This window comes from Lepus europaeus, chromosome 7, assembly GCF_033115175.1.
Source record: "Lepus europaeus isolate LE1 chromosome 7, mLepTim1.pri, whole genome shotgun sequence".
Taxonomy (NCBI): domain Eukaryota; kingdom Metazoa; phylum Chordata; class Mammalia; order Lagomorpha; family Leporidae; genus Lepus; species Lepus europaeus.
In genome coordinates, this window is record NC_084833.1 from 38,121,397 (window position 1) to 38,141,613 (window position 20,217).

Genomic DNA, 20,217 nt, shown 5'->3' on the forward strand with positions numbered 1-20,217 from the left:
GTAATAGCTTCTCAAGATGAGTACTGGATCTGTTGTTTGAGCACCCTAAGCTTATTGTAGGGATCTAATATTTATGTTGCTAGTAGATATACAGATATTTTTGTGTGACTTGTATGTTAGGCTTTAACTTAAAATCTCATTCACATTTTAGAGATATGAGTTTCAATGAATTGACCTCATTTCCCACGGAAGGTCTGAATGGACTAAATCAACTGAAACTGGTGGGCAACTTCAAGCTGAAAGAAGCTTTAGCAGCAAAAGACTTTGTTAATCTCAGGTGTGTTTTTGCTTTTTCATTTTATTGAAGTCACTGTAGGCTCAAAAACTATAGCATGTTCTGGTTTTTTCTGTGGTCCCCAAATTCTCTGGTAGACAGTAACTTTGGTATTTTTCTACCTTGGTGTTTATGGATTTGGTAAAAAAAAAAAAAATAGAACATAAGCATTATTCCATAGTGTTTGAGAACATGGACTACAGCTTCTGATGTTCTCAGAGAGGTAATATATTTATCAGAATTTTTTTTTTTCTGAATATAGTGGACTTGTCACTAGCAGCAAGATGGCAGAAATCAGATAAGGGAGGACCTACAGAAAATCAATATAATGCTATAATGCTTCATAGAAGATTTATTGAGGCAACTTCATGAACTATTGCAGAGGTATAGCTAGAAAATATTTTTGTGAGAAAGGAATTTTCATTCAATTTATGTGAACAAAGGAAATTCACTTAATGGTGTACAGTTACACATGACCTGGGGTATTAATTTCAAGTGAAACTGCAAGTTGCATTGTTGGCATATTTATTGGGCATTGTTGGTATATTTATCAAAGGAGTCATAAGATCTTATTTTAGATTGCAATATTATTATGACATTTTAAATATGATTTTTAAAAAATATTTATATATTTATTTGAGAGGCAGAGTCACAGAGATAGAAAGGGAGAGACAGAGAGAGAGGTCTTCCATCTGCTGGTTCACTCCCTAAATGGCTAAAACGGCCAAAGCTGTGCCGATCCAAAGCCAGGAGCCAGGAGCTTCTTCCTGGTCTCCCATGTGGGTGAGGGGCCCAAGCACCTGGGCCATCGGCTGCTGCTTTCGCAGGTCATAGCAGAGAGCTGGATCGGAAGAGGAGCAGCCAAGACACAAACCGGTGTCCATACGGGAAGCCAGTGCCACACATGGAGGCTAAACCTACTACACCAGAGCGCTGGCCCCTAAATATGATTTAAATACGATTTTAATTATGTACTACCAACTTAAAAAGATGTATAGAAAGAGAGAAACTCATGGTGTGTCTTTATGATAATCTTTGTGAACTTTACCAAAGCTGTTTTCACTAATGAGAAAACTGAGGCCCATCGAGTATGAACGACCAAGCCAAAGTATGTGAAAGTTCCGTCTTTCTGACTCCGACACTAGAGTTCTCAAAGATTAAAATACTTTTTACAAAGCAAAATCATATCTATGAAGTCGCTATTCATTGTACATTTTTTCCCAGGTCTTTATCGGTACCATATGCTTATCAGTGCTGTGCATTTTGGGGTTGTGACTCTTATGCAAATATAAACACAGAAGATAACAGCCTCCAAGACCATCCTGTGACAAAGGAGAAAGGCAAGTGCATGAACTTTGAAAAGTAGAGCACTCCTTAAGGCATTAATCAAAGTATCTGTCAGTGTAATCAGTTTGTGAAGGATCAATATGAAATCTGTGAGAAAAATGGCATTTCTGTTGTGCTGGCAACTTTAATCTGTGACCAAGCCATGAGAAAATTGTGGGCAAATAAAGTTCTTTTGAGTTGAGTAAGGTTTTAGTGTAACATGCTTTCTGTTATATCTGCAGGTACTGCTGATGCAGCAAATGTCACAAGCAGTGCTGAAAATGAAGAACATAGTCAAATAATTATCCATTGTACACCCTCAACAGGTATGCTGAACCTAGTTTGTCACAGTTTCTTGCTTTCAACAAGCATTAGGCAAATATAACTAAAACTGCGGGGCATGGCCGTGGTTTCTGCAATAGGGATGGGACAAGGTGATCCTGCAGGGCCTGCTGTCTGACAGTGTGCTCTGTGTGCCTGTAGTTTATTCAGCTCTTGCAAAGAGTCAGGTCCACACCCACTGAGTCAGATCCTGCGTGTTTACCCAGCTGAGGGTAACACACACTAGATTTTGTGAAATGCTTTCTTTCTTTTTTTTTTTTAAGATTTTATTTTATTTATTTGAAAGTTAGAGAAGGAGAGGCAGAGAGACAGAGAGATCTTCCATCCCCTGGTTCACTCCCCACATGGCTGCAACGGCTGGAGCTACGCTGATCCAAAGCCAGGAGCTTCTACCAGGTCTCCCACATGGGTGCAGGGGCCCAAGGACTTGGGCCATCTTCTATTGCTTTCCCAGGCAATAGCAGAGAGCTAGATTGGAAGTGTAGCAGCCGGGACTCGAACCAGAATCCATTTGGGATGCCAGCACTGCAGGTGGCGGCCCTACCCACTATGCTGACCTCATGAAGCACTTTCTTAATGCTTCTTTAACTCTAGGATAAGTTCTGTAAATTACTGCTCTGTAAGGATTTTTACTGCTTTTTTTGCTTTTTAAATTTATTTAAGTGACTGAGGTAGAGGGAGAGACACACAGAGAGATCTTCCATGTGCTGGTTCATTCCCCAAATGCCTGCCACAGGCAGTGCTAGGCCAGGCTGAATCCAAGAGCCCAGAACCCCATCCTGGTCTCCCATTTGTGTGGCAGGGTCTCAAGTACTTGTAATATCATCTGCTTCTCAGGTACATTAACAGGAATCAAAAGCAGAGGTGGGGCTCGATCCCAGACACTCCAACCTTGCCTTTCCTTTTTTTTCTGATATACTTCATTGAATTTAGTATTCTGGGGGAAGTTACTAAATTGATATGATATATTTGGCTGTGATTAATGTCATATCTTGCCTAGTCCACCAGATAAGATGGATTAATAATTTTATCATGAAAATAGGATTAAATATTTAGTTAGATTGTATGCTACACAGTAGATTGATTGTTAGCCTCAGAATACATTTCCTTAGTATAATGTTCTCAAATGATGGACGTACATTTTATAACTCAGAAGCCTAAGTATCTTTTGTTCATTAATGATTACTACTGAATTGTGAGTTTCCTGAGAGACTGTGTATATATTTGTTGCATCTTAACATCCTGTCCTATATGGAGAATAAGCTTAATGTTACCAGATGAGTAAATGGGGTTGGCAAGAAGCACTGAAGTTTATGTAATTTATTTTAGTCTGTGGTAGTTTCTATATTAATTTGGAAGTTAGGGTGCAGCATGCTCACTTGCCTCCTTGGGTTTCATATGTTTGTGAATGCACATACAAAACTGATGATCCAGTGAGAAGGGATTAGCTTTATTAAAGCGGAAGCAAGACTTGAATATGCAGCAGTTCCATTCTTTCCAGAGTGAACTGAAACTTTGGGGTTGTCCAGGAGGGAAGCTGATCTCAATCTATGTCCCTGTGCTGCCGTGCAGATGAGCAGCGTGCCTGTCTCGGCCTCCTCGGACACTGATGGGATGTCCTTAGTGCAGCAGCAGGAAGCAGGGTATGGAGGAGCACTGGGATCTTTTTGTTAAAACTGGAGGAGGCTGCTGTGGGCTTCCAAAACCCAATGGTTGGGAACTGCTTCCTTAGCCTTTTTGGGAAAGTCAGCCCACCCACCTTTGAAGTGGTTCATGTGGGATCTTACTCTTCCAGCTCAGTCAAAGCATTGGGCTAACCTCCTTTAGTGAAGGATGGTCTCAGATACAGAGATAAAGATGATAAAGAGCTGTTTCTTAGTTTTTTCTGCTAGGGGAGTGAAAGAAAAGTTTTAAAAATTAAATAAAGTCTCTTGTGTTTTAGCATTTAGATAAAGGGTGAAGAGCTTTTAAGGTTTATAACTGTCTCAATAATTAAAATGCTTTATTGCATATATAAAATATCAAGATAGTTAAGAAAGACAATACATGTCTTTTAGGAAATCACAATCCATTATGGAGCAGACTGACCATGACACCTTGCATTTCATAGTCCAATCTTTTCTTTCCTAATTTTTGAATAATATTCTTATCATTTTTTATGTGAGTAGCATGTCAAAGTCAGTTACTAGAATGTATAATTCAGCTACTATATGAGCTCTTGCAATCCTACTTTGGGTTAGATAGGGTTATATTGTACATAGTTTGTATGAATAAGTAATAGAACTGTAGTTTATCAGATGCTTTGAAATATCAGTTCTCTGGATGAAAACTGGGGATAATTATACCTATCTTAACCTGCCTCATCAGGTTGCCTTTGGAAGCCGTTAGATGGGTAAAAATGTTTCAAAATATGTGCTTGTATATACGTATATAACTATAAAATATACTGGGATTAGGATGGAAGAGGATAAGGAGCTAATATTTATTAAATTTCAACTATGTACCCCATAGCTTGTTAAAGTACCATATATGTAAAATTATTATCCACAAGTAAGAAATTGAAGCTTTTAGAGCTTTAAATAGCTTTCTGAAGGAAAGAGTAGCAAGTTATAAACCATCTTATTCCAGATCCTCAGTAGATCAAGTACCTTTTATGTGCTAGATAGATATTGTACAATGCATATTAATTTATGCACAGGAAAAAGTGACATTTTTCTTTTAAATATCTATGTGGCCTTACTAAAAATCTCAATAAACTAAAGCCTGTTCATTTTTTTGAAAGGCTAGTCCATGATTAACATGTCAAGTAGTAATCTTTTCCATTTGGTTCAGGTAGGAACAGATTTAATCTAGATTTAGCTCTCATGAATTTTTTTATCAAGCCGTATCATATGACATATGGTGTTTTGTAAATTGTCTTTTACTTCTCTGTCTCTCTTTCATTTCAGGTGCTTTTAAGCCCTGTGAATATTTACTGGGAAGCTGGATGATTCGTCTTACTGTGTGGTTCATTTTTTTGGTTGCATTGTCTTTCAACCTGCTTGTCACCTTAACAACATTTGCATCCTGTACATCACTGCCTTCCTCCAAATTGTTCATAGGCTTGATTTCTGTGTCTAACTTATTCATGGGAATCTATAGTGGCATCTTAACATTTCTTGATGCTGTGTCCTGGGGCCGATTTGCTGAGTTTGGCATATGGTGGGAGACCGGCAGTGGCTGCAAAGTAGCTGGGTTTCTTGCCGTTTTCTCCTCAGAAAGTGCCATATTTTTATTGGTGTTAGCAGCTGTTGAAAGAAGCTTATCTGCAAAAGAAATAATGAAAAATGGGAAGAGTAATCATCTCACACAGTTCCGGGTGGCTGCCCTCTTTGCTTTCCTGGGTGCTGCAGTGGCAGGCTGTTTCCCCCTCTTCCATCGAGGAGAGTATTCAGCATCACCCCTGTGCCTGCCATTTCCCACAGGAGAAACGCCGTCATTAGGATTTACTGTCACTTTAGTGCTGTTAAACTCATTGGCATTTTTATTAATGGCCATTATCTACACTAAACTCTACTGCAACTTGGAAAAAGAGGACCTCTCAGAAAACTCACAATCGAGCATGATTAAGCATGTTGCCTGGCTAATCTTCACCAATTGCATCTTTTTCTGCCCTGTTGCATTTTTCTCATTTGCACCACTGATCACTGCCATCTCTATCAGCCCTGAAATCATGAAGTCTGTTACTCTGATATTTTTCCCATTGCCTGCCTGCCTGAATCCAGTTCTGTATGTTTTCTTCAACCCGAAGTTTAAAGAAGACTGGAAGTTACTGAAGCGACGTCTTACCAAGAAAAATGGATCAGTTTCCGTTTCCATCAGTAGCCAAGGTGGATGTGTGGAACAGGACTTCTATTATGACTGTGGCATGTATTCCCACTTGCAGGGCAACCTGACTGTGTGTGACTGCTGTGAATCTTTTCTCCTGACAAAGCCAGTATCGTGCAAACACTTAATAAAATCACACAGCTGTCCTGCATTGGCAGTGGCTTCTTGCCAAAGACCAGAGGGCTACTGGTCTGACTGTGGTACGCAGTCAGCACACTCTGATTATGCAGATGAAGAAGATTCCTTTGTCTCAGACAGTTCTGACCAGGTGCAGGCATGTGGACGCGCCTGCTTCTACCAGAGTCGAGGATTCCCTTTGGTGCGCTATGCTTACAATCTACCAAGAGTTAAAGACTGAACCTACCGTGTTTGTAGCCATTTCCCCCAACAACCAAAATCACAGTGTTTATAGAGTGGACCCTATTCTGATCTTTCATCTGGGAGGCACTTCTGTGATCACTGCCTGGTGTCACATAGAAGAAGAGGAAGGTGGCAGTTTATTTCTCAAAGCAGACGTTTTCAAAGAACAGGTGCCTAAATTATAAATTGGTGGAAGTAATGCAATGTCCAAGCAATGTGTGGTTATTGAAAACAAATTTATAGCTTGAAAATGATTTTAGGTATGGTATGGCAAGAGAACATTAGGTTTTTCTGATCCAAAAGAGCAAACTGGTATCTATTTCTGATTTAAGCACAATATAAAGAACAGCTGTTAACATTTTTTAAAAGTGTCTTAAAATGTAATTTTATATAACTGAAGAAAAAAGTTTTTCTAATTTTACCTAATGTTTCACCATTAATCTCAGGATAATTAACTGCTGGGCCAAAAAAGGGACTGTCTCCCAAGCAAGAACTGTGAGAATGCACAATGGCATTATTTTACTGCATTTTCTGTTTCCATCCTTGACATAAAATCATAAATTTTGTTTAAATGACTTATAAATCTAAAATCTTAAGATGTTTTTAAAACAATATTAACAGCTGTTAGAGTTCTTTGAAAAGTAGCTGAACTTTTGTTTTGGTATGATCACAGTATTTTTTTTTCCTGAATATTTTGCAATCATATTATTTGGAAAAAGTAAAGGAATAATTGCTATGTGAGATTAGTGGATTTGGCTAAATGATTAACTAATTTTGGGGCTTTAATAGTACCTGAGGGATTTGGTGGCTCCATGTAATGTTCCCATCAATAAATACTTCCTAATGTCATTGGTTTGCTGATATTTTCCAATTTTGTTGGAATGTCATCTATTTGTAGTTTGGATTACTTAGAAAGTAAGTCTTGATAAATAATTGTTATTAATTGGAAGAAAGCAGGAGTAGTTCTGACACAAAGCACTTATAATTGTTTCTTAGTGAGCTGGGTCCTCCTGAACCTGTGCTATATATGGAAGCTTCTGTACATTTTCCCCCATAGTGTGACTTACAGAAGAATATATTCAATAGCTCAGATGCTGAACTCTTGTTACCCAAGACAAATGTGTCATTTGGGGGAGGTGGGTAAGAAGGAATAAAGTTTAGTCCTATGTCTTTAAAAATTAAAACTTTTACTTGATTCTCATCTGTGGGCTTTTGACATTTTACCATGTGGAGTCTTAAAATTGTTCAATATGCTTTTTGAACAATGTGCTAAATCAATAGCAAACCCACTGCCATATTAGTTGTCCTGGATATACTAAAAAAATTAAGCTAGATTACAGTTTAATAATTAAACTGTATAAACTGTGCATATAATGAATTTTTATCTTATGTAAATTATTTTTAGAACACAAGTTGGGAAATGTGGCTTCTGTTCATTTTGTTTAATTAAAGCTACCTCCTAAACTATAGTGGCTGCCAGTAGCAGAATGTTAAATTGTGGTTTATATACTTTTTTGCAGTGTAAATAGTCTTGGTTGTACATTGTCAGTGTAATAAAAACAGAATCTTTGTATATCAAAATCATGTAGTTTGTATAAAATGTGGGAGGGATTTATTTACAGTGTGTTGTAATTTTGTAAGGCCAACTATTTACAAGTTTTAAAAATTGCTATCATGTTTGTATATTTACACATCTGATAAATATTAAATCATAACTTGTTAAGAAAATCCTAATTAAAAGCTTTTTTTTTCCAAAATTCAAGTTACCGTGACTTTCTTTCACCTAAGAAATAAAATAGCAGTTACACAAAATATTTGGTGAGTTGTGCTATACATATAAAGATAATATTCAACAGTTTGGATTGTTAAAGTTTCTGGAAAGCAATCTATTTTGCCTTAGCTTATAACTAGTTATATCAATGAAATTATGTAGCGTTAGAGTAGGCTAATTAAATATTTTTCAAGATTTATTTATTTGAAAGGCAGAATGATGACAGAGAGAGGGAAAGACAGAGATCTTTCATCTGCTGGCTCACAATCTTAAGTCTAAACCATACTCGTAGAAAACAGATTATGAAATTAAGATGAACCATCCATTATATATGGTCTGTTGCTTAGACACTGAAAAATACCTCAGTTATTTACAATCATCAAATTTTCATTTTGTAGATCAGATAACAAAGGATTTAATGAAATTTAGGTGAATTTTTGAATCACAACAAATAAGACCCAGCCCAGAAATCAATTTTTCTGAATTTTGCACATTATTTCTTGTGTTTATTTTAAACTTAATATGTGTTTGAAATTTCCATAAGAGATTAAATAGTGTAATTATCCCTCCTCTCCATCCCCCATCCTATACCCTTCTTTTTTGCTTTGACAATTATCCTTAGCAAGTATAAATCTTGTTTCATCTTCACCATGTTTATTAACCTCTTCCAGTCCTTTGTAGCTTGGATTATTCTGAAGCAAATCAAAGACAGTATATCATTGCATCTATAAATGCTTCACTATATCTAGGGAGTCATTTACTTATTTGAAAGGCAGATTTAACAGAGAGGAGGGTGGAGAAAGAGAGACAGCGAGATCTTCCATCCACTGATGGAAATAACTGCAACTGCTAGACTGGACCCATCTGAAGTCAAGAGCCAGGAGCTTCTCCCGGGTCTCCCATGTGGTTGCAAGGTTGGGCCCTACGCCACTGCTTTTCCAGACGCGTTAGCAGAGAGCTAGATGAGTAGAAGAGCTGTTAGAACTTGAACTGTTGCCCCTATGGGAAACTGGTACTGCAAGTGGTGGCTTTACTGGCTATGCCACAGCACTGGTCCCAAAGGATAAATTATCTTGCCACAGGGCTAACTGGTAATAAATTATTTTTGAAACAATGTCATATAGGTAGTTTTAAGCAAAAGTTATTCTTTACTAAGGCCACAGGACCTGCAAAAAATAATCTCAGATATGCCATAAAAGTAAAAATAAATGAGTGGTCAGAAAAGGCAATAACCTAAATTTCTCTTTTGAGTTAATTTTCATACACACACACACACACACACACACACACACATATATATATATATATATATATAAAATTCTTCACATCTTGATTATGGCTTCTCAGCCCCTCTAATGAAAAGGCACCGTAAGAAAGGAGACCACAAGGCTGGAGTATGTTTAAATACCAGCACCAGCACCATAAAAGTCTGCCTCATAGCCTTTGGGACACCAATGTTACTACAGCATAATGTAATTGTTGTTCATAATGATGACCTTGACGCATCAAGCAAAGGACATAATTTGTTTAGTGGCAGGAAGTCTAACACCTTAGATATTGATACCAAGACATTAAAGTGAAAAAGTTTTGGAGTTCAAGTGACATAATTTAGCACCGTGCGTTGCTAATAAAACAATACAACTCTGTGAGGTAGATAATTTCCCTATTGTACAAAGGAGTATGTTAGGATTGGAAAAGTCAAAAAGCTTGTTCAAAGAAACCTATAGAGTACAAGGAAAACCACTGATTCAAATCCAGGTTCCTTGCCTACTAGTGTTTTTTACAGTTATTTTGGATTATGTCTATTGGAAAATAGTTCTCAAGTTTACCTATTCACAAAGCAGCTCACTCCTTTAAATGTTGTTGCTATTGATTCTAGAGATGTTCTGATAAATGATTTTAACCAGATATGCCAAAGTAGATTACAGTAGAGAATGAACATTCCCTTAAGTCAGTTTTATTCTTTAATCAATTTTATTAGTTGGATTGCTCTAATTTTCTCCCATTTTTAGTTTGTTTTGCTGAAAATTTTAACATATTTAAACAATTTAAAGTATGTCATTATAGCTCTACCTTCTAAATTTGTCTTTGGTTGCAATTACTTTCTACCACATTTAATTTTGCATCAAATTTTGCAGATCTAATTAAATCAAAGTTTTTTAATTCTCTTTGGTCAGTTATACATTTTGTGTGTTTTAGCAGTGGTCAGCTTTTATATTTCTGTCAGCAATCTACATTATGAACTGGACAAAAGCCGTCTTAAGTGTACACGTTTTGTCTGCGTGAATAAGGCATCTGCTCGTCCCCTCTCCTTTGCTACCTTTATCCCCATTCCCAGTCCCTGAGAGGGCCCCTGAGATCACACAAAATGCTTTCTTTCCTCAAAAAATGCATATCAGGCCACATTTTAATGGCATGATCTTCAACACAAAACGATAAGGAATTTAAGGTAAAGGCATTATCTTTCCCCGGTGCTTGGCACTAGACCTGGCATACAAGCTTCAAGAGGCCAAAAAGTTCACATGCTAAGAACAAAACGAGGTGCTACCAAAATACTGCGAGATTGTCCCCAAAGTGTTCTTGGACAGATTTGTCAGACTTGGATAAAATTCAGCCCCCTCTCTTAATAAATTATGGCCCTGTGCTGAAAGAAATCTCATGACTGATGCTTATAATCCTGACGTCGTCATTATCTCAGGGGTAGTTCTGGCTTTTGCCTCTGTCCCTTTGAAAATATCTATCCCATTCAGCCACAGGTAACATAGTTTATGTATTAAATGATCCGCCACACAAGCGGGGATAGACGCTCCAAGTTGTCAGTAGAGAGCCACGACCTCGCCGGTGGAGGAGCCGAGGCGCGGCGTTAAACAAGCTCCGCCGAGCAGGCTCCTCCCTGCCGGTGAGGAGCCGTCAGCGGCCGAGAGGCCCTGGCGAAGGAAGCCACGCTCTGCAGGCCCGGACAAAGCCCTCGCGGCCTCCACGCGTCGCCGTGGCAACGTGCGGTCTGTGTCGTCCCGGATTGGCCGGGTCCATCGCGCGCGGAGCCTGTTGGGAGAGCACGTCCCCGCCGCGGCTCCACCGGTTTGAACTTGGCGGGCCTGATGTGGGCGGCGGGGCCGAGGCGGTCTGCTTCTACCCCAGTCTCCAGCCAGCCCTCCGCCGACTCCAGGCCCGGCTCTCGGCCTTCCTCTGGCTCTTTCCCAGGCGTCCCGACGGGCGCGCGGGAGGAGGGCCTGGCGGCGGTGGCGATGTCTGAGTGCTCGCTGTCGCCGCCACAGAGCTGTAGCAACTCCACCTTGTCGCTGTTGTCGCCTCTTGGCCACCAGAGCTTCCCATTTGACGAGGACGACGGTGACGGGGAGGACGAGGAAGACGTGGACGAAGATGCCCCTGACTCAGAGGCCAAGGTGTCGAGCCTGAGAGGACTGGAGTTACAGGGGTGCGCCAGGTAAAGCCGAGGCCGCCCGGCCGATAGAGCCCTGCTCAGGTTCCTTAGACCCTTCTCGGTACCTCCTGCCGGGCACTCTCCTCCTGTCCGCCTCCAAGGCTGCATGGGCACCTGCATCCTGAGGGGCGCCTTGCAGAGCTGTAGGGAAATAATGACCACAACAGATTTCTATGTTTCCTAATTCTTTTCCCTAAGAATACTGATAATTACTACACTTTCACTATCCAGAAAAACGTGTAGCCTCTCAAACACAGAAAACTTGGCTGCCATTTCAGTTTTATAGCTCTTCAAAAGCCAGCTTGTGAACTCTGGGAGTCTTGTGCAAAACCTTAACCCTCAAACGTTTAGTAGCAGGTTGTAGTAAGCAGGTCACTTTTTAAGCACAAAAGATTAGCAGTGTGTACTACAGCATGCTGAGACAAGGGTAGGTCTGATCTGAGCACAAATTTACAATGGAATAATTACCATTGTATTGAATGTTGGAAGCAAAACTATCCTAGTGCGTTTGTGCCATAATTTAGTCAACAAACTTTGGAGGAGGGGAGGGTCACATATTGGTTTAGATACCCGCAACCATAAACCAGTTAATGAACTCAAGATCCACATCCACCCATTTTACAGATGACAAAACTGCCTCAGAATCCACATAAAAAGTCTGACTCGAGGGCATGACAGCTAGTTACTGCATACCTGATCCTGGGACTGGGGTCTGCTGATCAGGTTCTCTTCCCTACACTCCATGCCTAGTAGTGGGCATTTAGAAATAGGAGTAAAGGGCCTTTCCCTACAAGAATATCTGAGGCCTAGTAATGCAGGTGCATTCTGGGGTAGACTCTTGTCATCTTCAAAAAGTATGAGTTTCTGATTGTCATGCTTTGTAAGGCACTGTACAGGAAGAGAAAAAAAAAATGCAGATCAGAGAACCCATTTGTTTCATGTAACAAGATAGACCCCTTCAGTATAAGGCATTTATATCTAGAGTGAATGAATGAAATAACCATATGAAGTGACCTAATTACAAGAGTGATTGTTTTAAGGATGAGAAGTAAAAGTAAGCTCCTTGGTGGGAATGGAGATCAGAAAGAGTAACCAAAGCAAGCCATTTTTCCAGGTTGATTATGGCAACAAGAACTGTGCCTTCTCTGATCAAACTGATATTACAATTTAATGGTAGATTTAGATTTTCAGGGGTGTATTTTTCATGGGTCTTCATAGAGATTCTTCAAGACTGAGTTTGTCTCAGAGGTTTTTAAAGTAAATTTTAAGGCTTTGGAAAATACCTTCTGAGCATAGTCAACAAAACTAAGCCATGTGGGTATAATTTACTAGCATGAGGAATAAGTGGCCCTCAACTATAGCTCAGGTACTCAGACTTTGCATTAGCTTCCAAGAGCCAAAGCCCTGACAAAATGGAGTCTCCCAGGAGACAAACCAGACAGAGGTGTTATTTGTCCAAAGAGGGAATGAACTGATAGCAGTCCAGGGCTAAGGCTACCTTCCTATCCCATTTTAGACTTATAAATCAAAAGAATAGTTAGGACACGGGTCTGGAAAGAGAGTACAGGAGTTGTTAGGCTTTGTGTGTGGTGTCAGATGCTTATTAGGTATCCAGTAAATGCTGAATGAATGTCTTTCCCACTTCTAGAGAACAGATAGATGCAGTGATTATTTTTCAAATGTTTCAGAAAACCTAGCACTTCCTTTCAGGGAAATAAGTGTTTAGAAAATTTCATCATTCTGCCTCCCTACTTCCAACCTTTAGTTAGGGCCCTGGACCAAACTGGTGGTGATGGGATGAAGGGAGCAGGCAGCCTGAGTCATAGCCCAACCACTGTTCTGGGCACTGAGCATCCTGTCTGTGGAGCAGAGAGCAAACCTAGAGCTGTGTGGAATTTTATGTTACCTCTCCATCCTGCACCTGCCACAAGTGATCTGACTGTGGCAAAACCAATAGGGTAAGGCTTCTTTGAGATAGAGACTTAGGCATCAACTGCACATGATGGCTATGAGCTCAAGATATTTTCAGTATAAACAACCTTGTTTAGAGGGTTGATTGACCTTTAACTGTATTGGCCAGGACTTAAATGAAGCTCAGTATTGGACTTCAGATAAGAATATGAGAAGTATTTTCCTGGAATCTTTTATAGTATCCCTTGGGCCTGCTGTTTATTCAGCTTTATCTTGGTTTTCTATCACTATTCATTAGGAAAGCCAAGCCTTAATAAATATCATAAATGGCTGCTTATCAAGCCTTGCTTGATTATGGGTAGAGTTGTAGTGTGTATAACGTACATTTGAACATATTTATTAAAAATGGTAAGGTGATAAATTTAATATTTAAAGTATCACCTTTTCAGAAATACTGATTTCTTCTTTCAGCAAGTATTTCTCAGGAGCTTACTATGTTCTAGGCCTAAGCTAGGCTCTTAAAATAAAAAATGAGTTAAGACATGTTTTCTTTCTTTAAGGAACTCTTGGCCTGTGGCAGAGATGGACAAGTGAGAGGAAACTCAAGACAATTCATCCAGACTTTTTGCAGAAATTTCACAGGCAACATAAGACAATGCCAGAGTTGATTCTTGAAGGGAGAGTAGAAGTTAGCATAGTAATGATGATGATAATAATAAATGGTGTACAAAGTGTTTATCAAATATACGGAGCTATACTTAGTGATTTGGCATGGATATTTTCATGTGCACTACCTGGAGGTAACCACTACTGAATTCCATTTTAACATTTAATGAGAAAAAGGAGGCACAAAGTTTTAAAAAGTAGGGGCAGGCATTTGGCCTAGTGATTTAGATACCTGTGTTTACTCTTAGAGTGCCTGGGTTCTGTTCTTAACTCTGGCTCCTAATTCCAGCTTCCTGCTGGTGCAGACCTTGGGAAATAGCAGATGATGGCTCAGGTTTTCCCCTCTACCCCATGGGAAGTGGATTGAGTTCTGACTCCTGGCTTTGGCCCAGCCCAGTCTTGGCTATGGGCATTTGGGGAGTGAACCAACAGATGGGAACTAACTCTGCCTGTCTTTGTCTCTCTGTTTCTTGAATTTAAAAAAAAAAAAAAAATAGTGTATGCAACCAAGAAGCAGCAGGTAGGAAGTACCCATAGACTATTTTATTCCAAAATCTAAGCTGTTACCCTGCCCCTCTGTGAAGGCAGAGGAAAGGAGTTTTCATAGTTTTAGGCAAAAGTTGCACATCATAAATGTTGACACATTCATCAACCTTCAGGAGTTCAGCATGACAAATACAGAGTCTATTAAGAGGCAGGAAGATAGGCAGGGGTCAGTTCATAGATGTGAGGCTAAGGAGTTTAAATTTCATCCTCTAGACAAAGGAGCCATTGAAGAATTTTGAGATGGGGGGAGTGACATGACAGGATTCATTTAATGGATGAATCCTGCAGCAGGTGTGGAAAATAGTTATTTCCAGAGAGTGGTTATAAAGTTGGTAAAGAGAAGAATGGCTTGAAAAAATGCAAGAGGTGGAACTGACAAAAGGTGATCATGTGGAATAAGAGGTACAAGAAAACAGATGTGGAAGGGAAGCAGGTAAAGTTGAACATCTGTATTTCTGCTTTGGGTAACTTCAAGAGCCATTACCTACTGCCTTCCAGGATGTGAATTAGGAAGCTAAAATTGACAGTAACACCAGAACTTGAATCCAGGCACTCTGATATGCAATGCAAGTGTCTTGAGCATCAGCGTTTTTACCTCTGGCTTGGATAATAGTGATACATTTAAGTGGTACTCTTCTACCTTCCCTAGATGAAAGGGGCTATCCTTCACAGAGGTAGGATTATAAAAGAGGAGTCAGTTTTTTCTTAGTGGGGAAGGTGATGGGCGAATGATGGAAGATGATTAGATTTGCTTTCAACTGATTGAGTTTGCCATCTGTGTAAAGCTATCAGGTCATTGGAAATTGCCGTTTGGACTCAAAGTTCTGGCTTGCAATTATATCATCAGCATGGAGTTGATAGTTGAAAATGGAAGCACAGGAGGTCTTTGTGCAGCACTGCCATGGAAAATATGTACAAGAAATAGTTCATCAATAGTACCTCCTTCCCATTAGAATACAGATTCCATAATGGCATAAATAAGTGAGGAAATAATAGTAGCAAGAAATAATGAGTAAGCCGTGTCGATGAGGTAGAAAGGTAGTAGGCAAGGCAATTGGTTGCCAGAAGCAGGAATGTTAAACAAAGAGCAGAGCCTGGAATAAACTTGTGTCTAGAGTTGCTTTGGGTCTTTAACCACCTTTTCTTTCCATGTGCGCTGATTGTTAAGCTTCGCTAAGATTTTTAGACTTCTGTAACTTACTCAGGCCCTGTGTTGTTCTTTATTTACATATGTGCTTAGTTTATTCCCTCCCTTTGTTTTAGCTTAAATAAGTAGTTACTGGTTTTTGTTTTTTTTTTTTTTTTAAGATTTATTTATTTATTTGAAAGAGTTACACAGAGGAGAGGCAGAAAGAAAGAGAGGTCTTCCATTGGTGTTTCACTCCCTTATAGGCTGCAATGGTAGGAGCTGCGCCGATCCGAAACCAGGAGCCAGGAACTTCCTCCAGGTCTCCTATGCGTGTGCAGGGGCCCAAGGACTTGGGCCATCTTCCATTGCTTTCCCAGGCCATAGCAGAGTTGGATCGGAAGTGGAGCAGCCGGGTCTTGAACTGGTGCCCATATGGGATGCTGGGGCTCTAGGCCAGTGCGTCAACCTGCTGCACCACACTGCTGGCCCCATAGTTACTGTTCTTTGTACTCAGAAGAGACATACTGATGGAAGGTGCATGGTGGAAATGGAGGCTGTGGTGGAAGGGAACCGTACTAGGGACTTTTATATACTTTGTTAAAGAGTTAGATAAAGGAGTTAATCAAAATACTAAAGAAGGGAAGAGTCATAATTTTTGGTAGTTTTTCTTTCAAAATAATTTCAAACTTACAAGTTGAAAGGAGAATTCCTAATTGTTAACACATTTGCTTTATCATTCCCTCTGTGTTTATACTATTGTTTTTTCCTGTACAGTTTAAGGAAGGAAAAGGAAAAATCTGCTCCAAGATATGAATTGGTTTATATATTTTAATTAGCTATCCAGATAAGATTTTTAGGAATGAAAGGTCTTTGACATTAATGTAAATGGATTGAGTTTGAGTTATCCCAGTAAGTTTTTAAATAATGTGATTTTAGAAGTGAAGGAATCCAAAGGCAGTTTGATGGATAAAATAATTCAAATACCAGATCTGTTTTCATTATTTTTTCATATGGAGAGTTTTACAGTTTATAAAAAAAATGGAAATAAAAGATGAAAACTAAAAATTATGAACTTTATTTCTCCACATACATTCTGTAGAGTTCCGGACACTTTTGTAAGCAATGATACTGGCTGTTTAGTCCATCTCTAAAGTACTGAGTGTCCTGCGAATTTAACCATGTCATTGTAGTCTTTTACATTATTAAGTGAAGAAAAACAGGTTTCCTTGTAATATTATTTTTAAGATTAGGAAATAAAAAGAAGTAAGAGGAACCAAATGAGGGCTGTGAAATAGACGCCTGTTGATATCCCACTGAAACTCTTGCAAAATTGCAGGAATTTTGTTTTGCTGGAGATGAACTCTGGTAAAGCTTTCCCTGGCATTTTTCTGATAAAGCTTTAGCCGGCTTTCTCAGAACAGTCAGAGTAAGATGTTTATCGTTCTTTCACCCTCCAGCAAAATGCCTTGAGCATCCCAAAAAAGCTTTTGCTTTTGACCTGTCTGCTTCTGCTTTGACTGGACTGTGCCTGCCTCTTGGTAGCTATTGCCTTGATTGTGCTTTGTTTTCAGGATTATACTGGTAAAGTCCTGTTTCCTTTCCTATTAAAATAATTGGAAAAAATGCTTCAGGATCTTGGTCCCTTTCATTTCAAATTTCCATTGAAAACTCTACTCTTAGGCCGGCGCCGCGGCTCAATAGGCTAATCCTCCGCCGGCGGCGCCGGCACACCGGGTTCTAGTCCTGGTTGGAGTGCCAGATTCTGTCCCAGTTGCCCCTCTTCCAGGCCAGCTCCCTGCTGTGGCCCGGGAGTGCAGTGGAGGATGGCCCAAGTCCTTGGGCCCTGCACCCCATGGGAGACCAGGAGAAGCACCTGGCTCCTGGCTTTGGATCAGCGCGGTGTGCCGGCCGTACCATGCCAGCCGCGGCGGCCACTGGGGGGTGAACCAATGGCAAAGGAAGACCTTTCTCTCTGTCTCTCTCTCTCACTGTCCACTCTGCCTGTCAAAAATAAAAAAAAAAAATTTTTTTTAAATTAAAAAAAAAAGAATACTCTTGTGTGCAGCTGATTTGGTTGCAACAGTTTTGGCACCCATTGAGCAGAGTGGAAAGTTTGCTTCATTCAGAATTATGTAAGCTAAAACCGTTAAGATGTCTATGGTGTTTGGCTGCTGTTTCTGCTGTTAATTATTAGTCATCTTCAGCTAGAGAACCAAGAAGATTAATTTTCTTCCAACTGATATACATGGTCTGCTGCTGAAGGCTTTATCTTCAACCTCTTCATATCCCTTCTTAAAACAAGTTATCTGTACGTTAACTATTGATTTGGGGAGCATTGTTCCCATAAACTTTTCATAAAGAATCAATGATTTTACCATTCTTTCACTCAAGCTTCACCGTTAATTGGAGTTGGTTTTGCTTCAGTTTCACACAATTTGTTCTGGATTGATAAGTCTTATCCTTAGCTATTCAAATAGATCCTGTTAATGATGTTTTAAAAGTTAGTATGAGTTTACTTTAAAGATCCCATAGATATAATTAATGCATATATGTTTGTAAAAATCACAGGATTGCAAATATATTCAATTTTGCTTTCATTGTACAAAGTGACTTTAATTAGGAAAGTGTTTTGTGTACAAGTCCTGAAGTATTCTCTCTCTTGTAGCAATGAGGTTGAATCAGAAGATAACCAAAAAGAACAGAAACAGGTGTGCTTACAAGAAAGTAGCCTGACACCATGGGAGGTGTGGTTTGTTGGCAAAGAAAAAGAAGAACGTGACCGGCTACAACAGAAAGCTCTAGAGGTAAAATTAGTTGGTGTTCTTTCTATTTAATCCATAGACTCACAAAGTAGAGTGGCATTGCCAATTAAAATGTTACTGTTATCATTTCTGAAAAGAGATTGGCATTTATGACAATTTAGCAGTTTTTGATTCTTATTATAGAGGTGATATGTGTTAATTAGAAGAGCATTTTGGAAATTCAGCTAAGCGTAACTAAGAAAATTAAAATCTTCTCTAATCTTACCACCTGAAGATAACCATTATTAATATTATGATGTGTAGTCTTTCAGAATATCTGTGAATTTTTTAAAATGTACAAATTTATAGATACAGAACTACAATGGGACTTTACCATATGTATGTTAAATTAAGGTATATTCAACTAAATATACTCAGTAAAAATTTTAACTTTACTGAAGCAAAAATGGAAATAGAGGCAGAATTTACTCTCATGTTACTCATAGTTTGTGTCCCAGAGTGAGTGTGTGCTGGGCGGTGAGAATGTGCTGATTACCTGAGGGGTGTTTTCATTTTCCATGTACCTTCCTGCTTTGCTTATGGAGTTTTCTCTGTGTGTGATTCTCTTTCTTCGATTCTCCCTAGCCAAATTCAAAAATGTAGATACATTTTCACTCAGATACCTCATTCTTTGAACTCTTTGGTATTTGCTATTTACTATTTCCTATTGAATACCTCCCAACCAAGTACATTGGAATCATTTGACATCCCCTAAACTCACTATCAAAACTCAGTAACAGAAACCAAATAGATTTCAATGATGAGAGATACTTTTAATTGTTAATGAAATAGGATCAAACTTTTTTGTAACCTACTTTTTCTACTAATATGTTTTTATATCATTAAATTTTTTTTTAACTTTTATTTAATGAATATAAATTTCCAGTGTACAGCTTATGGATTACAATGGCTTCCCCCTCCCATAACTTCCCTCCCACCCGCAACCCTCCCCTCTCCCGCTCCCTCTCCCCTTCCATTTGCATCAAGATTCATTTTCAATTCTCTTTATATACAGAAGATCAATTTAGTATAAAGATTTCAACAGTTTGCACCCACATAGAAACACAAAGTGAAACATACTGTTTGAGTACTAGTTATAGCATTAAATCACAATGTACAGCACATTAAGGACAGAGATCCCACATGAGGAGCAAGTGCACAGTGGCTCCTGTTGTTGACCCAACAAATTGACACTCTAGTTTATGGCGCCAGTAACCATCCTAGGCTGTCTTCATGAGTTGCCAAGGCTATGGAAGCCTTCCAAGTTTGCTGACTCTGATCATATTTAGACAAGGTCATAAAAGACAGAGTGAGGATAGTAACCAAGGATCCTAAGAGTGGCATTTACCAGGTTTGAACAATTATACAGCATTAAGTGGGGAAGAGGACCATCAATACACACAGGTTGGGAGTAGAGCCATTGGTGGTAGAGTAGAGGTTATGATTACAAGGGAATGAGGCCCAAGTGCACTAGACAGGGCCTAGAACAAAGGACAGAGTCATTATTAGAGGAGCTAAGAAAGGTGCTGTCTAAGCTACAAGTAATTTTTCTGATTGAGAGGCAAATAGAACCTGATAGAAGGGGCTTGATAATAATCTGGTGGGCTTTAGGCCTTGTAAATTCAGAGGCCCAGACCTATCTATCTCTTCACATGGGGTATATCCTAAGGGAGGTGTGAACCTCCTAGGGGAAGGCACTCTGTTGACTTTCATTACTTGGCTGGCCTGGGAGGAGAGCTGGCCAGGTAAAGGCAGGGGGCATCTCTAACAAGAAATTTA

The 20,217-nt window shown here is 39.4% G+C and overlaps 2 protein-coding genes across 5 annotated transcripts in view; both read left to right on the forward strand.

Moving 5' to 3' along the window:
• Positions 1–7,939, forward strand: part of LGR4 (leucine rich repeat containing G protein-coupled receptor 4) — a 124,311-nt gene extending 116,372 nt beyond the window's left edge. For both annotated transcript variants that reach the window (XM_062196379.1, XM_062196381.1), the window contains 4 exons: positions 152–277; positions 1,499–1,614; positions 1,843–1,926; positions 4,891–7,939. In XM_062196379.1, coding sequence (XP_062052363.1) covers positions 152–277; positions 1,499–1,614; positions 1,843–1,926; positions 4,891–6,167 — 1,603 coding nt within the window. In that variant the 3' untranslated portion in view covers positions 6,168–7,939. The remainder of the gene's footprint in view (positions 1–151; positions 278–1,498; positions 1,615–1,842; positions 1,927–4,890) is intronic.
• A 3,066-nt stretch (positions 7,940–11,005) lies between these two features.
• Positions 11,006–20,217, forward strand: part of CCDC34 (coiled-coil domain containing 34) — a 102,315-nt gene continuing 93,103 nt past the window's right edge. For all 3 annotated transcript variants that reach the window (XR_009866371.1, XM_062196383.1, XM_062196382.1), the window contains exons 1-2: positions 11,006–11,388; positions 18,303–18,441. Coding sequence is in view for 2 of the 3 variants with exons in the window: in XM_062196383.1 (XP_062052367.1) it covers positions 11,042–11,388; positions 18,303–18,441 (486 nt within the window). In the remaining variant the exon portion in view is untranslated. The remainder of the gene's footprint in view (positions 11,389–18,302; positions 18,442–20,217) is intronic.